General features: G+C 37.5%; 1 protein-coding gene across 2 annotated transcripts in view; it reads right to left on the bottom strand.

Annotated features, from left to right (window-relative positions):
• Positions 1 to 325: 325 nt before the first annotated feature.
• The window catches only part of ITPRID2 (ITPR interacting domain containing 2), a 45,772-nt gene continuing 28,031 nt past the window's right edge, over positions 326 to 18,066 (bottom strand). The window contains exons 11-19 of one of the 2 annotated variants that reach the window (XM_043577210.1): positions 17,779 to 17,867; positions 14,945 to 16,153; positions 12,806 to 12,883; positions 12,600 to 12,727; positions 12,057 to 12,207; positions 10,924 to 10,989; positions 9,524 to 9,988; positions 2,253 to 2,370; positions 326 to 1,485 (exon numbers count right to left, since the gene is read on the bottom strand). In XM_043577210.1, coding sequence (XP_043433145.1) covers positions 2,266 to 2,370; positions 9,524 to 9,988; positions 10,924 to 10,989; positions 12,057 to 12,207; positions 12,600 to 12,727; positions 12,806 to 12,883; positions 14,945 to 16,153; positions 17,779 to 17,867 — 2,291 coding nt within the window. In that variant the 3' untranslated portion in view covers positions 326 to 1,485; positions 2,253 to 2,265. The remainder of the gene's footprint in view (positions 1,486 to 2,252; positions 2,371 to 9,523; positions 9,989 to 10,923; positions 10,990 to 12,056; positions 12,208 to 12,599; positions 12,728 to 12,805; positions 12,884 to 14,944; positions 16,154 to 17,778; positions 17,868 to 18,066) is intronic. The other variant, XM_043577211.1, reaches the window with a different exon arrangement.

The raw sequence follows: 18,066 nt of genomic DNA, 5'->3' as shown, positions 1-18,066 counted from the left end.
AATTTGACCAAAGAACAAAATAATACTTTAATGTCTATTCTTTGGAGTTTAACAGTAATTTTTAAGGAAAGTTTTATTTGGCCTCAGATGGTAATCATTAGGACCACAAAACTAGATGAGACCAAGAGGCATCAGTACAAGCTCTTTCTCCAGGGTGGTCTAGTCTTAGCTGTATTTTTCAAAGCTTCATAGAAGCTTCTTCAGGAAATGAGAACATCAACCTATTACCTATATGCTCCAGTTCTTTTGGACCTTATTTGTTACTCATCAAATCTAATCCAAATTCTTCACATTATACTAGAAGAAAAGAAACTATTAAAAGACATTAGGCAAAATAAATACTTTATTGTTTTATTTTTAGAAATCAGCCTTTGTGTGATAATTCAAACATTTATAAACCTTCTAGATATTCTTTCAAAGAATATTGTTAACATCTCAACCACTTTTGATTAAAATTTCACACAAAGAAATAGAATAAGAATTGAAAATTATAAATGCTAAAGGAATAATTCCAATAAATTTTGTTGTTACTTTACACATTTATTTAATACATACAAAACCAACCAGGAAACCACTTTCCTTTTTTTGTCCCTAAAAACAAATAGTTCTCACTGGTTAAAACTGAATTAAAACCATCTATTTTGAGGAGAACAAATCTAAATTACTTTAATTTTGAAAAAAACAAAACAAAACCAGCTTATTCATTTCTATCCATTCAAGTCAAAGGCTCCATTATTTTGGCAATACTCTACTCAATTAGTCTAAAGGATAGAAGAAGAAACATCTCCTTATAGGAAGTCTGGACAATGCAAAAAGTATAGTGTTTAACATAAGGCATGTTTCCAAAAGAAAAATAGTACATAAGCTATAATAAAATTACATTTGTCTTGGTAAAGTAACAAGGCTTACAGTGTAAGAACATTAAGTAGTTGTAGGTAACCTCATACAATTCTATCCTACTGCTATTAGTAGCCTCCTCAAGAATTAAGAGCAATTTTTACAACAGAACAGTTTTTTCTTCTTGGAAGTGACACTAATTAACAGCAGTGGAGGGAAAATCATTGGTTGCTTCAAGCTCTCAAAAAATGAATCAGTTATTGCACAGTAAATACCTCATAGAGGTCAGTGTTTTAAGAAGCTAGTCTGAAGAAATAGGTCATTTATAAGTTGGTTAAATCTGGAAGTTTTCAAGTTTTAAAATTAATTCTACATAGGGAATCAGCTGGAAAATAGTGACATACAAATAAATATTAGGCTTTCCAAATGGCTATAATTTTGGTAGTTTAGAAAAGAAATAAAGTCAGCAAAGTGCCTAAGTTTCTATGTACGTTTTTAAAAAAGATATGCATAGAAGAAATAAACATTATACACTGTATACAGTAGCCCAGCTCAGCAGCAAGTATCTTCTGAAGCACAAGTAACACCTCCACCAGTGTCGGTCACTGATCACTCCAACATCACAGAGCTAGCATGATCCATGCCAACCTTGCAAAAGAAAGAGAAGTGAACGTTAATCATGTTTCAAGTATCGTTATTAAAAGGTTCTTCAAAAACAGGATGAGAATGTTCTATATACAGTATATGTATATAAACAGTATACACACATACACACATTTAGACAAAAAAATTAAGAATGATACTAAGAATTTGTGATTAATTCTCAAAATACTGGTCCATAAACTGTACACTGAAATAGCATTATAATCAATGCTATCAAAATAATACCCAGGTTTGAAAGTTCTGATTTTTTTTTCAAAAAATTTTTTTAACGTTTATTCATTTTTGAGAGCAAGAGACAGAATTTAAGTTGGGGAGGGGCAGAGATAGAAGGAGACAGAATTGGAAGCAGGCTCCTGGCTCTGAGCTGTCAGCACACAGCCTGATGCGGGGCCTGAACTTATGAACCGGGAGATTACAACCTGAGCTGAAGTCAGACACTTAACTGACTGAGCCACCCAGGAGCCCCTGAAAGTTCTGATTTCCTCAATTCCAGTACTAATTTAAGTACTATAATGAAGTTTCAGTAAGATAACACACTATCAATAATCCCCTAGAAGTTATTATTATCAGATTTCACTCGCTTGCATTTCCAATGCAAGGGGTTGTAGTTTTTCACACTGTAGGATACCATATTATATACATTAAAAGTTAAAATTTAGCCACAGAAACAGTCCTGGGTACTAAGAAAACAAAGCATTAAAAATAAGTAATAATTTATAATTGGCTAAACAAAAAATTTCAGAAAATGTTACCTATAAATTCCATTTAATGACTATCTTGCTTAGAATTAGATGCTTTACTTGAAGACACTGCTGCCAAAAGTCCACTTACAATTTCCCGTCTGATTTCCCCAACAATGGACTCTTTAATCTAGAATAGAAAAAGAGAAAAATGAGAACTCAACAATATGACCATAATCTACTTTTTTTGTTTTCAGAAAATCATAAACAGCACTTAATTCATACAGCCAGCTAAGCCACAGAGAAAACTATAGCCTTCATGTGAAACCCTCAGGAAATACAGAGATAGTGAGGAATCATGTCCATCTCTCCTCAAGCCCAGGTCAGACTGTGAGGTCACTATGCAGTCTAGCATAACTCAGATAACTCCACTATGAAACATCACAATTCTTAAGTTAAAAACATTAAAAGTGTTACTCCATAGATTAAAAAACTTTGCTTCATGACACAAAGTAACCCACAAGAACTGTTTAAACGTTAGATTCACTTTTATGTTTTTTATTAATGTCTATTTTTGTATGGTAATCAACAGTATACTCAAATGTTCTCATTGTTAAGAAAATTCATTAGTGGAAAAATAATATACAGGTATATTGCCTGTTTATACCAACTGAAGGCAAAGTATCTAAAGAAGTTAAATATTATTAGGATCTAACATCCACATCTGAAGTGGAAAGAAAAAATGAAAATTTAGTACAATTTATTTTAAAACATGAAAAACATCCTCTAAACAACCATAAACTAAAGAAATAAAAGTTTTCTTGGGGCACCTGGGTGGCTCAGTTGGTTGAGCATCCGACTTCAGCTCAGGTCACGATCTTGCAGCTTGTGGGTTCGAGCCCCGCATCAGGCTCTGTGCTGACAGCTCGGAGCCTGGAGCCTGCTTCAGATTTTGTGTCTTCCTCTCTCTCTGCCCCTAACCCACTCACATTCTGTCTCTGTCTCTCTCAAAAATAAACATTAAAAAAAAAATTTTTTTAAAGAAATAAAGTTTTCTTTACTTGTATGGTAAGTTTGTCACCTGTCTAAAAACTTTGTTTCAGATAAGGATATTAAATCTTATTTTATTGTTGGAAAAGGCACACAGACCTAGGGACAATGATAATTCCATCAAGATTTTCTTGTCCAGATGCTCAAACACTACACATGCCTATCCATGCCATTTTCTTTCTAATGATACAGCATCACCTCCAAATAGCTCTTTGTGAAGCCTTTAAATGTGGACTTCCTGAAATAAACTGATAATGTGTTCCCAAATTAGAACTTGAGACACTTTCAAACCAGCTTTTAAAAATTCTACATATCCACGGTTTCCTGTCAGCCTGATCTATTTCCTAAAATGTTCCTAAGTACATCCTGAACACATCTCAATTGAAGTCTTTCCAAGAATGGTTCTGTATTAATCTGTCATGCAAAACTGGTACATAATACATAGACTTATACAAAGTATTCACAGAAACAAATGCTCCTTAGTTACCAACCATCTGTATTGGAATATATTTAAATAAATACAAGATTCTTTTACCTCCTACCAATATTTCTAAACTTTAAAACATCATGAAAGTTTCTGACTTTCACAGTACTTGAGATTTATTTTTAAATGAGTACGTGTTGGATACAAATATTATGAAAACCAGAATCTCTTTGCTGCAATGTACTATATGCACAAACACAATGTGTTGAATCAGAACCTCTGCAAATGTATTTACAAAAGACAGTAAGTAGCACAGTCTTCCCAGTCCTGTTATTCCATGCAATATGGTAATTTTATTAACTTTCCTTGTTTTGTTTTTGTTTTGTTTTGTTTTTTTGAGAGAGCGAGGGAGAGCACGAGCAGGGGAGAGGGGCAGAGAGAGGACAGACAATCTTAAACAGGCTCCATGTTCAGCATGCAGCCCGATGCAGGGCTCAATCTCATGAACCTGAGATCATGATCTGAGCAAAAATCAAGGGTCGGACACTCAACCAACTGAGCCACCCAGATGCCCCCATTGTTCTTTATCATCCAAAAAAAAAAACAAAACAAAAGCCAAAAAGTATTCTTTTCAAACCAAAATGTGTGCCAACATTTTTTGAGTAATGTCCAGTGCGGACATTACTAGAATAAAGCATAACAAAAGTGTGTTATAATCTGAATGGGCACAAAATAGATACTGTTTCATAAAATATTAATATTAAATATTGTTTCAAATAATATTAAGAGGAAAAAATAAAAAGCGTTTAGAGAATAACAGACTTTAAAATACTAGGTCATGAAAAGTAAGGGCAATCTCAGATGATAGTGAGGACAGAAAACTGTAGCAAGAGCAGCTTGGATGAGAGGGGAGCAAGAAAGGAGTGCAGCTAACAGATGGTTCCTACCAGGGAGAAGGAGACTGGAACAGGAAGGGTGAGGCCAAATGGGGAGTGTCTGTGCTATGAGTGTTGTAATTCAGGGAGAGAACTGGGTCTCACTAATGTATCCCAGAATAAAGTAAGTGCTCCATAAATGAAAGCACCATTGAGAGAGAGAGAGGGACAGAGAGAGAAAGAAGTGAGAGAGCAGAGGCACGAGAGAGAGAGAGAGAGAGAGAGAGAGAGAGACATCTGACACTAAAGGGAACAGAAAGTAGAAAAACAAAGGATTAGAGAGAAACCAGCACCGAAAACAACAAAATGCACTTAATAATTTGCTGAAGGAAGAAGCATATGGACAAATAAATTAGCTGCAAAGTCTCGCATCCTACAAATTAGGAGTAAGAAAAGTCCACTGGGATGGGAAAATTGCCTTTAGGAGCACAATTTCCAGAAGAAGTGGCACAGGGGAGGACAGATGTGAGTGAGATTAAGAAAAGAATGCTCACTGGCAATATAAGCAGAATGAATGCCAGTGTGAAGTGTGGGGTACTAACTACATCCACTCAACAGGCATCTACTAAGTGACTACTTCGGGGCAGCCATCAGACCACGTGATCACTACAAGAAGTTACACTAAGAATACAGACAAGCTATGTATTTACCAAAATACACATTTCAAGTGTGTTAGATAGACTAAGAAACATATAGGCACGAACCAAACCTAGGAACTTCATTCAAAAAGAACTCTCTAAAGAGAAAAGCAATCTATGTTTATTCTTTGATATTTAATTTCTGTTGATCTGCTTCTATGGCACATGCTCATTTATTCTATTAAGTAATCTTTTTATTTTTTTTAAGTATCAGGCCACTGATTACATACATCACAGACCACCTGGGCAAATTCTAAGAGAGTGTAGTTTTCCCTCCAACAACATATACAATCTGAAAAATGGGTTACCTTTAACCTGACAAAAGCTTTGTTACTGAATGAGCATATTAAATATTTGTCTGAAAGGACTTTCAGAATTCTCTTTCAAAAGAATTCTGCTGTATTAACACATTATAATGAAAGCACACTTTTTAAAAACATCACAGATGGTGAAATGATGCAAACAAAAGCCTGACAGACATCATTGTTTTCATGCACCCATGAGTGCAGGAAGAAAACTTCCCTGTTAAGTGTCTCCCAAACATGCCTAATCCTCACCTGCAAAACTGTTCAACACAAGCTCAAATCCTGCTGTTCTGAAGAGCGGCTTTGTTAATGACGTCAGGGGCACAGAATTTACTGGAAAAGCAGAGTCTAATTTAATTTTCTTGGTGGCTGATACGATAGCTCTGACAAAAACTGGAATTCAGTACCATGTGTATTTAGGCAAAAAGATTATGGATTTGAAATGAATAGAACCAGGACTAATCTGAATTTTACATATTTTGTAAATAAAGTTGAACAGACCACCACTGTAACTGAGTTAAGATCGTATCAACGCAAATTACTTTTTTAAAATTATAAATGGGATTGGATTAACTATTTAATAACATGTTTTTAAGGCGCTTCAAAATAGCTTATTTTCGTAAGTACATCAATGTTCCTCTTCACACCATGTTTGATCTATATAGTTTGCTTGATAAATCCTTATTTGTAAATAGCAAAAGGATAAATGTTAAGGCCAACGTCCTACAGACTCTGCCAAATTTTGAATAGTAACAAATTCTGAAAAATTCCTCAAACATTTGCCTTGCATGCCAATTTAAATGTCTTCAAAATCAAAAGATCGTTCTTATTTTATGGGAAGTTCTTATACATGATTAAGTACTACTGTAGGACCAAGAAACAACCATCTTTTCTACATGCTGTGTTGTATCAGCCAAAGAATCAATGTTCTGGTCTAGGAATACCTTATTCCTAGGAAATTACTCACAGCACATATCAGGTCACCCGTTAACAAACAACTTTAAAAATGAGGACTCAAGTGTGCATTAAGGGAATATTTATGCCAAATGAGCAATATTAAGTTGAGTTTTCAAGGAAAACCTATTAGCTAAAGCAAGCTAAAAGGAACAAAAATACCACATTTCTAGAGAAAGAAAAAGTACCTTAAAACTTACTTCCTCAGTTAATTAATATAGTGTGAAGAAAAATAATTACTTAATTTTACTCGACAATTGATCTTTGATATTAAACATATAAATAAGAATGGATTATAATCATTTGCACCTAATGAGCAAGGTGGATGTACAGAGCTTGCTAAATGTTCACCAGGTACATACAATGAACTTGTAAGAATTAGGTTTACAGAACAAATCAATATCAAGAATTACAACCTTTTATATGTTTTTATTTGTTTGTTTTGTTTTGTTTTGTTTTGTTTTTAAGTAGGCCTCATGCCCAGCACAGACCCCAGTGCGGGTCTTGAACTCACAACCCTGAGATCAAGACCTGAGCTGAGATCAAGAGTCAGACACTTAACTGATTAAGCCACCCAGGCACCCCTAAGACCTTTTAAACTTGAAGTTGATAATTCATGTCATGAAAAGAAATTACAAACATGTAGTCTCTTCTGCTAGAATGCATATTTTTAAAATGTAAATTTGTCTCAACATGAGTTACTGAAATATTAGGAAACGAGTATAATATAAATTTCATGTCTGCTTATATGTAGTTTCATCCATAAGAAACACGGGACGAATGCAGAGAACTGCACTCAGCTGAATACAGGAACAGAACACACAAAGTGCACACACAGAAACATCTACGAGCTATCTCAGGTCACTGTGTTAGGAGCCACACCTACCCACATCTGCTATTAAAACTTTCCGTTGGATTTCATCTTACTCTCCTCTGCTACTTTGCAATACCTCACAAGCTGCAATCCTTCCAAACCCCAGTTCCACAAGCAAATTTCAGGTATTTTTCAAGGTCAAGTACCATACTTATTGTAGTACTTAAATATTTATTAACCATTTCACATGTATACTATTGTGCTATTTTTGCTAGATGTCTATCTTTTTTAAAATATGTCACGTACAAAGTTTTAGTTATGCTTCTATTTTCCAAATAAGCTCTGTGGTTTTTTACTGCACCAATGTGCACAGCCCAACAATTTTTAGGAATATATATATATATATATATATATATATATATATATATCATATCATAGCAAAAAAGACGGTATTTATTTTTAACATACTTCTCAAGCTACTATTATGCAGCTATGAATGATGGCACCCAATACACAGGAACTAATCTCTGGACCCAGGGGATCAATGGCCCATTTGAGGGAAGAGTCTGGTCTGCTGCCACCATTCTTGACCTATAACCACTAGAAATTTGTTCTTTCTTACTCACGAATTAATTCCAAAAATACATTAGGCTCATATTGCTGAATTTATTGGAAATATGCAAATTAAAAACAAGAAGCCACTGACCCTAATTTCTCTGGCCCATTTTGACCTTTTCCATTTCTAAATTCTTAGTTATTAAATACATTATACTACATGTTTTTCTGTGTAATTTTTGGATTGTTTCCTGAGTTAGTCTTGTTTGTCTTCCTACTAGTCTTTAAGCTTAAGAATTTCACATCATTCATTCATTTATTTGAAAGAGTGAGTGAGAGGACGAGAGCATAGGAGTGGAACAGAGGGGCAGAGAGTGAGTATCCCAAGCAGACTCCACACTCAGCACAGAGCCTGAAACAGGGCTTGATTCATTGACCCCAGGATCATGAGCCAAGTCAAAATCAAGAATCAGATGCTCAACTGACTGAGCTACCCAGGTGCCCCAAGAATTTCATATCTTATATGAAATCCCTTACAGAGCATATACTCATTAAGACTCTTATAAAATGATTTTTTTTAATGTATAGGCTATCTCCCCCTTTTAACTAATGGAAAGATCCTTTCTGATCATGTTTTTAATATATCAATGGTAAAAAAAATATATTCAACATGTGTTATTTTTATCCTGTGCATGCTACTGCATTTTGTTCCCAAGCACAGTGTAATGTGGGAAGGAAAGGAAAAAAAATAAAGCCATCAAAACTTTTGATCTGTAGTCTCATTTTTTAAATGATATAGGGGCGCCTGGGTGGCTCAGTCGCTTAAGTGTCCGACTTCAGCTCAGGTCACGATCTCGCGGTCTGTGAGTTCCAGCCCCGCGTTGGGCTCTGGGCTGATGGCTCAGAGCCTGGAGCCTGCTTCCCATTCTGTGTCTCCCTCTCTCTCTGCCCCTCCCCCGTTCATGCTCTGTCTCTGTCTCAAAAATAAATAAATGTTAAAAAAAAAGAAAAGATATATATATATTACTCCTTCTAATTGCCAGTTCCCAGTGCCTGAAACAGCTATTTTACTAATCTTCTCAATTAACTTTTGACCTCTGACTACTAATCTTCCTAATTTTTTACAGTCCTTGTAGTAACCTAGAACTATGGTTAAATGCTTCAGGTTTACACACTATCACCCAGGATAAACCTTTTCCTTCTGTATTTCTATCTTTGAACAACTCATGTATCTTCCACATATCTCCACCCACTAAGCCAAATCAAATTCTTTATACAAATCACAACACTATTTTCTCATGTCAATTGACATTACACAGTGATAGTTTTTAATCCTGGAAGAGATCTAAATCATAGTCCCTATTTTACAAATGTAGAAATAAGAGGTCTAAGAATTCTGTCACATGTTTAGATATTTTGAATCCTATAAACACTTTCTTCATCAGAGTGAATATAGAAAATTGCAATTATTTCACACTGGAGTATAAAATTTGTAGAAATGCCATTAAAACCCTATCTTAATAGACATGAGCTAGATCAATGGGAAAGTTCATTTAAAAGCTCAGAAAATTACTGAATACAGTGAATCAAAGCAGTATCTTATAATGTTCAAGTAACATTATTATCCAACTCATATCTCCAGATAAATTAGGCATAGATTTTACTCACCTCTCGTATGACTTGCTGCAACTCATCTTGCTCCACATTTTTATGCATTTCCTCAGCAGCTGGCATTAATGGGATTTTTCCATTCCCTTCTTCCACTACAGATTTAGGTCCTACAGCCTCTGACGCTTCTTCAGCTGCACCAACTTCCTCAGAACTTTCCACATCTGGAGGTGTCTGCACAGAGCCCATTCTAGAAGGAGCAGTGGGCGTCAGGGCCACTGACGCTCGGAATACTTTCTTGCTTGGTACCAAATGGGTCTTGGGTTTGCCCACTGAGTCACTACAAGGTACTCCAGTTCTTCTATTAGCATGAGAGGGACCAGAACATACAGAAGAGGACTCTGATGTTGCTTGGGAGAAAACGGATTCTGAGCTTTCTCCAGGAGGAATTTCAAATGCCATTTCTCCAAGTCCCATGCCTAATTCAGACTTCAGATAGGACTGTTCCCGCATCAGTTCAGTGACCTGGAAATCAGAAAAATTGCAATTCTTCTCTCTTGAAATTAAGACTGGTAGTTAAAAGAAGATTAAAATTCTAGCTGTGATGACTGCCAGAAATCACTTAGCTTGTAAAGACATGATTCTAATTCAATCATTTAGGAACTAATCAGTTGCATTTGCAACAATATAGGAAAATATAAATTCATGGTGAGATAAAACCATGAAGTATGTAACTGGACTATACAGGTGGATGAAATTTTACTTGTTACCACATGGTATCCAAATTACTTGTTAAGGAATAGTAAAGAAAAACAAAATAGCTACTCATAATGCTTCTGCCCTCAAATTAACCAATTTCTTTAAAAGATAATAAAAATTTGGGGCTCCTGAGCAGCTCACTTGGTTAAGTGTCTGACTCTGGCTAAGGTTGTGATCTCATGGTCTGTGAGTTCGAGCCCTGCATCGAGCTTTGTGCTGACAGTTCAGAGACTGGAGCCTGCTTCGGACTCTGTGTCTCCCTCTCTCTCTGACCCTCCCCTGCTCACGCTCTGTGTCTCTCTGTCTGTCTCTCAAAAATGAATAAACGTTAAACAAATTTTTTAAATATGATAAAAATCAGACTTTTGTTCACAAAGTAGTCATCTTACAGATCCAACTACCTAAAGGACCTGTAATCAGACTGTGAAAGCATATTTCCCCTGCAGCATAAACACTTTTTATACCACATTACTTCCTTTACACCATAAAGGTAAATCACTATTGCAATTAACTAGCTTTCTACTAGTGGCCTAATATGGCAATAGACTTTCACAAGTGCCAAACTCCCTTCCAATCAATTTAGATAATACCTATTTCTGTATGTAAAAACAAAAAACATTTCATATACACTAGGAAAATTGTGTGTTTATGAAATGTTTTATCATTCCCTTCCCCAGTGATTTGAAAGGAGAGAGGCTTACTGGTTCCATTACATTCAATGGAGAAGGGCATGACAAGTTATCAGCGCTTCTACTGCCACACATTCCCTGGAAAAATAAGAACAATATATATATATATGTGTGTGTGTGTATGAATAAATTGTTTTTTCAAATTGCAAGTGTTCCATAATAAAATGAATTGGCTAATTATTACCCTGAAACATTCCTTTATGTTGCAAAGGTCACTCTCAACATGGCACCCTATAAAATGTGTTATTATGACTAAGTGCATAAAAGATGTTCTGGTTCTCCACTGTCACCAACACACATTTCTCAGAATAATGGATTGAAACATTTTATGGAAAAAGATATTCATCAATGATAAATAATACTCTTATTCTATGCTACTCTTATTCTACATATACACATGTAATACACACACATTCTTATTCTACTCCATATGTGTGCATATGTATATGTATGTACAGAATCATTCACTGTTAACAAAAACAACTGTGTTGTTCAAATAACAAAGAGAAAAGCTCACAATTTCAACATTTCAAAACAACGCATTTTATGACTGCAAAGGTCATAACAAAAATAATCCAATGCTGAAGTTTAAATTTCATGGAAAGAAACATTAGAAATTTGAACAGTGATACAAAATAAAGAGTGTTTTATTTTCTTGGCTGTATACATGTTTTTTGCCTTTAAAAAGATCTCATTTGATTCCGTAAAAACCATAAAGACTGGAAAAAAATCCAAACTAAAGGAAAAATTTATAGGGAATAGTTATTTACTCAAAGGCAAAAAAAGCTGAGTGAAATATATGTTTATGTTCTTGGCAGTTAGTTACATGCAGTGATTAAAATCTAAATTAGTCATGTGTTAATCCACTATCATTTTTCTTCTAAAACTAAAAAATTTTGTATTGCTCCTTATTATTATTAAGAAAATATGATTAACAATTTTCAATATATTTCTAAATACACTCAATATTTAAGAGAAGAATCACAACTTGGACATTCAACTGATTTGTGGGAAAGGATCCTTAAACATTCCGTTTGCCTCACTGCCATTAAAATAAGTGGTTTCACATTAAGGCATTTGCCCTAAACTGTGCGGCCCATGGTAAGTCCTAAGTGAAATCCACTGGCAACCCCCACGGCACCTACCGCAAGAGCTGAGGCGCGGAAGGGAGAGGGCATGCGCACAGCGCGGAACTGCTCCTCCAGGCCCAGCAGGCGCTCCTCCAACTGCAGCTCCAGGTCCTGAAGCTCCATTCGGACTGAATTCCTCAGACTCTGAAGCTGATCAACTTCATACCTGTCGGTACAACGATAGGCACAAGGTTGAAAAGAGCAGTTTGGAGATTGACGTTCACAACTCTCTCACAAACTGCTAGAAGGTACTGAGATTGCAAGTTCTGAAAATTAGCACAACAGTGACTGCCACAGGTGGGACCAGGAGGACAAATGGTCTTTCTTCCTCTACCCTCTCTCCCAAACAGTGAACAAAGATCACAACCACCGTCTTCCTCAATACATGGAAAGCAGTTTCATTAGTAAGACACTCTGCCTAATTTCACTTACAGGGGTTCACAAAATAAACAGTACACAGCAGTAGGCATAAAATCCAGCTTAAAAAAAAAAGGCTGATGATGCTTTTTCAGAATTAAAAATATTTTGAGTTACATTAAGACAAAATGAACTTTTTACCTTTCCTCCTCGGTCATATGATGATAAACCATGGTTTGCTGACGTAGCATTGCCAACTCTAAATCCATCATTTGCGTCCTAAATAAATTCAGGCTCCGCCTCATTACCTGGAGCTCCTGAAAAGTATTCTAGAACACAATATGACAAAGTTATACTTCTAAATCAGACAAAAACTTTGTAACACAAAAATCTAAATAAGCACTTACTTCATACAGAGGTAGAACAGATGATTTCTGAGTACTATATGGAGCAGCAGCAAGATCGGGTCCTCTCGTCACAGGGTACTTCAAAAAAGTAAGAGTCTGATTACAAATCAGTGTTAAAGTGCTTACCTCCAAATTATCTAAGGTGTTAAAAAGGTGCAATTGGGGGTCTATATATAGTTCTCTTGGAGACAACAACAACAACAACAAAAAACCAAAACCCCACTTCATATTGTAAGGAGGAACCAAATACCTCAGTCCCCAATGCTACCTATATTACTCCTATCTGTGTCAGGTAGAAGTCTGTCTATATGGAACAAAGAAGAGGCAAAGAAACAGGTATATTTCAAATCTACATCTTACGGGACTTCCCTCTTGCCTTGAGAAAGAAGAAAACAAACAAAACTCAAAAATGTAGAAGCAATAGCAGATTCGGATTATAGGAAATTACTGAGTTGGCTGGCCAGAGTAGCAGGCAGTCATCATACTGCTCACAGACATTTGAGCATCTACTGTGTGTCATTATTTTAGACAGTGAAGAAAAAAGACAAAAGAAAGCACAAAAGGCATTCCCAGCCTTCAAATGTTTTCACAGTGCAAGGGAAAAAAAAAAAAAAGGGAAGTGGGAAAAAACTTACAATGTTGGGGTGGGGGAGGGGAGTGCAGTGATGGAAACAAACAAAAATCTAGATTAGGTGAATGATCCTGGCACTGATGACACCTGAACTGAGCCTTAACAGGAAACAGGCCTTGATCAGGCAGAGAAAGGCAAGGGCAAGGGACTCCAGGTTAAAACAAACAAACAAACAAACAAACAAACAAAAAACAGTGGCATTTGTAAAGACAGACACAGGAACGCACACCTATTTAAAGAACTGCACGCAGTCCAACACAGCTGGAGCACACGCATGAAGAACGAGACAGGACAGATAGTCAGAGACAAGTCATGAAGAGCATCTGTCTACTGGGGGGTGGGAGGTGGTGAGAAGATTATTTAGCTGAGTTACTGATGGGACACCCAAGAGGAGCAGACCACATGTAGAGCTGGTCTAGAAAGGTGCACCATCAAAGCGTAGGTGGGTTGAGCCCTGGAAACCCTGTGCTTCACGTAATTACAGCTGGAGAGTTAGGTATCTCACTCACAGATTTTTATAAGGAGGAAGAAAAAAATACCCACATTCTGGTCAGACCGGGAGAAAATCATTAGGTGACCATCCTCATGAGGATAAAATCTGTATTTAAAAGAAAGTATACTTTGCCACTTAATAAGTTGCAAATTTGATTTTGCCTTTCCTAGTGGCATCCTTCCTATGATGTCATCATAAGAGATCTATTATATACACTGTAAACCTCCTGACTCCTAGCTGAACTCTGTGATCAGGACATTACACGGTCATTTTCTTTATTTCCTCAAACTATCTAAACACAAGTAGTGTGGAGACAGATTTAGAAAGGCAAACCTAAAGACAATTTGTTTTCAAAGCTTTTTTGGAAAATTTTTTGCAGCCCACCAACATATCTGAGTGCAGTAATTTTAAAAGTGACAAGACAGACTATTTTTATTCAAATTCACACTTTACCTGATTTTTTTTCTTTTCTGGGGCAGTTCCAGTCTTTGAACCCAGTGGAAGCAGACTAATTCTGTGCCAGGAGACCAGCATCAGGAGTCAGTAGATGAAGGGGGAAGCTTAGACAGCTATGAGCAGAGCCAGGGGAACACACGGCGACACAGAGGTCGAGGGAAGGAAAGCTTAGAAAGGAAAGAGGCAGTAAACACGATCAAACGGCAGAGAAAGGGAGGCAGCATTTGAGAGGGAAGATTTTTTAGTAATAGGTACAACCTGACTTAAAAAAAAGACAATGGAGGATAGGCTAAAGAAGGGAGGTTACCTAATGAGCAAAATCTCTTCTCCAGAAGAGAGGGAGATTATGAGCAGAGAAATTAACCTTGTTCAGGATTAATTATAGCTTTTCCCTTAAGATAGGAGGGAAGAGTACAGGAGGAGGGCAGGTTCAGAGAAGTTTAGGCATGTAAGAAAATGAGGCTGAGGTGGTTCATGCCTGATGGGACTTTGCTTCTTAGCGAATTAAAAGGTGCTCAGATCGGTAAAAGAAAAAAAAAACATTTTTTTCCCCTCATACCTGTGAAAGATTCTGCAGTGAGTTTCTAATATCATGCAATACTCTTCGCAACTGCATTTCAATGGCGGAAGGGGGGTTCACAGAGCACGCTCGGTAAGGGTAGGCAGCATGTCGATGCGAGTTAGGACACCCGAAAGGGGTAGTGAAGGCACTACAGGTGGCGCCTGATATGTTGGGAACACTGTGAGTGCTCAGAGTTCTCATGTGCTCACACAGGGGCCTCTCCTGCCACTCCGAGTGGGCAGAGTGAAGAGAACAGGTGGACTGAGATACTGGTGCCGGAGCATAGAGCGAACAGGAAGGAGTCCTTCGATGATGGCATTCCTCCAACCGGTTCACCTCGCTCTGAGAGGCTTCTTCTTTCTTCACAGATGATGGAGAGATGAAAATAGTGGATTTAACTAAAGACTGACCATCGTGCTCAATCACCTCTTTTTCTAATTTCTGTTCCTCTTCAGGTGTGTACTTGTAAGTGAAGGACGGTGGACTGCACCTGGTCTCTTTTCCTGGGGACAACCGAACATTGACAGAGGATACGACTCTTACCGGGCTCAATAAGGTTGTTGGTAAAGACTGAGACCTTCTTAGAGGATAGCCAGCTTTTGCAAACAAGTACCTTTGTTTTAACAGATCTTTCGATTTTATCAAGCTACGCCCTACTCTCTGATTAGACAGACTGCAAACCTTCATTTGAGCTCTTTGCAAAGCGGTATTAACTCTGTCCACAGAAGAGGGAGGCCCAGTTGTATTTTCCGAGCTCTTCTCACTGCATCTAGCTTCAATGGAAGCCAGTGATTTGAGAATATGGTGTGTGGTATACTGGGCAAATTCACATTCACTGCTTTTATCCACATCACTTTCGGCACTTGCTTCCCCCAGCAGATCCACTGGCTGTGCTGGAGACAAACCCTCTTTCACTTCAGTAATTGCAGTAATGTGGTCCCCTCCCCCACAGGGGGACTCTGTGTTCCCTGCAGGCTCAACAGTCTCGCACTGGGGGAAATTCTGGCTATCTGACCTTCTATCAGCAATTGTTGCTGCCTTCTCTCTTCCCTTCTGAAGAGGGATCAGAGACTCCTCCTCTGACTCATGAAAATAAGGCTGGTCTTGTGCTGTTGGTGTGACAAGGTCTTCACCAAATGAGGTGACTGTTGTCTCACTGTCACAACTGTCGGCACTACTCCCCATAGCCTGCAAGGACTCATGAACCTGTGAAAGGAAATGGGCAGAAAAATGGAGAATTTGGATAAGAGGGATCACTAACAAAATGCCAAACTGATATGCCGTTTCTATACTTTCAGGGTCTCCCACCTTGGTGACGGCCCTGGTGCTGCTCAAAACTGTGTTTTACTGCCCCTAGTCAGCAACTCCTTCACTTTCCCACAAAGCTTATTCCAGACCTTTACTATTTACCTCAGGTCCCCTTTTCAGCACCCATTTCCTTTTCTTCCAACACATGACACTGAGTTACTGAGAAGATGGACCGAAATTTCTTAACTTTCTTCCCCAACACCTACAAATGTTCCCCTACCTCTCCCTACCATTCCTTCCTCTCCGTTCTGAAAGGAAATTTGCTTTTTTTCAAAGCAAATCCTCCAGTCTATATGTCTGATCACATCCTCTCCAGGACTGTGGTATTTCTGCACAATTTTATCCCAGATTTTTCTGCATCTGTCTTCTTAGAGCTCCTTCCCTTAGCCAAACAACTTTCCTGAGTCATCCCCCTTTGAAAAAGACACAAAGACCTATCACCCTTATTTGAAAAAAACAGTCAACATCCGTACCTTCTTTTCCTTATCATCACTTTACTCTGCCCTCATGCTTCTGCCTCATTTCTTACCTCAAAACCACTCACTCAACCACTCACCAAAAAGCTGAATTCTTATCTTTCTATGCTCACGTCCACAGATTTCCTTTTAAAAAACGCTCTCCTCCAACTCCCAGTTGTCCTGCCCACTGGATTATTCTTTCTGAGCCTCCTTAAACACTTCTGTTGTCTGTGTGCCCCTCAGGTACTATGTTCCTGGAGCCTCTTGTGGGTTCTCTTTTTCTCTTACCTCCAATTTTATTTAAAGTTTGCTCCTAGATATTTTAGACTAGACACTTTCAAAATGCTTCTGTACCTTCGCATACAAGGGCTCCATATGTTACACACACAGAGTATAAACTCCTTAAGGATAAAGATGTGCCTGTTACCTGGGTTATCTAACACACTCCACCATTAAAGTCATAGAATATCCAGAAAGCTATGTAACACAACATTAGCTATTAAATAAACAAACAAACTGAAGCAATAGTGGGAAAATAGAAGAAAAGTATCAGACAGAATAATGATCAAAATAACCTCTATTTACTGAAAGTCAAAAAATAAAGAAGGAGGAACTCTCTTTGTTTTTAAATGTTCAGTCAGAGAGGGGGCATCTGGGTGGCTCAGGTGGTGGAGTGTCTGACTCTTGATTTTGGTTCAGGTCATGATCTCACAGTTGGTGAGACTGAGCCCGCATCAGGTTCCATGCTGACAGCACAGAGCCTGCTTGGGATTCTCTCTCGCTCCCTCTTTCTCCGCCCCTCCCCTGCTTGCATCATAGACTCTAAGTAAATAAATAAACATTTTAAAAAATGTGTCAGTGCTTAGTCAGAAAGAGATGCAGAATTAGTGAAAACTAAAACCTGTAATCAAATGCTTAGATAACACCTACGTCCTGGAGTTTTATTCTTACTGTCATTTGAAAAATAAAGATTATACAGATTCAGTCTTGAAATATATAGGTAGTGAAAAATCACCTAAATAGGAAGAAGTTGATCAGAGTGCCTACTACAATGGAAATTTTTACCTGAAGATGACTGAGGGAGAGGCAGTCTGTCGAATCTTCAGCAAAGCCACTGCTGTCAGAGTGTTGACTTGCAGTACGTAACAAATGATCTATCAAAAGACATGCAGTTAGGGCAGAACTGCTAAATAGGACTTCACTGGAAAGAAGGTCTTACAGATATCTAATTCCTGATACATGTCTGATACGTATTGATTCCTTCTTAGAAAAATATGCATCACTTATGCAAAATGTGGCTTCAAAGCACAGAAGGAAGCTTGAGTTCAACCAAAAACTGAATCACATCTATCA

The sequence above is a fragment of the Prionailurus bengalensis genome, chromosome C1, assembly GCF_016509475.1.
Source record: "Prionailurus bengalensis isolate Pbe53 chromosome C1, Fcat_Pben_1.1_paternal_pri, whole genome shotgun sequence".
NCBI lineage: Eukaryota > Metazoa > Chordata > Mammalia > Carnivora > Felidae > Prionailurus > Prionailurus bengalensis.
The sequence above is the reverse complement of the archived record's forward strand: the minus strand, read 5'-3'. Positions and strand labels throughout refer to the sequence as shown.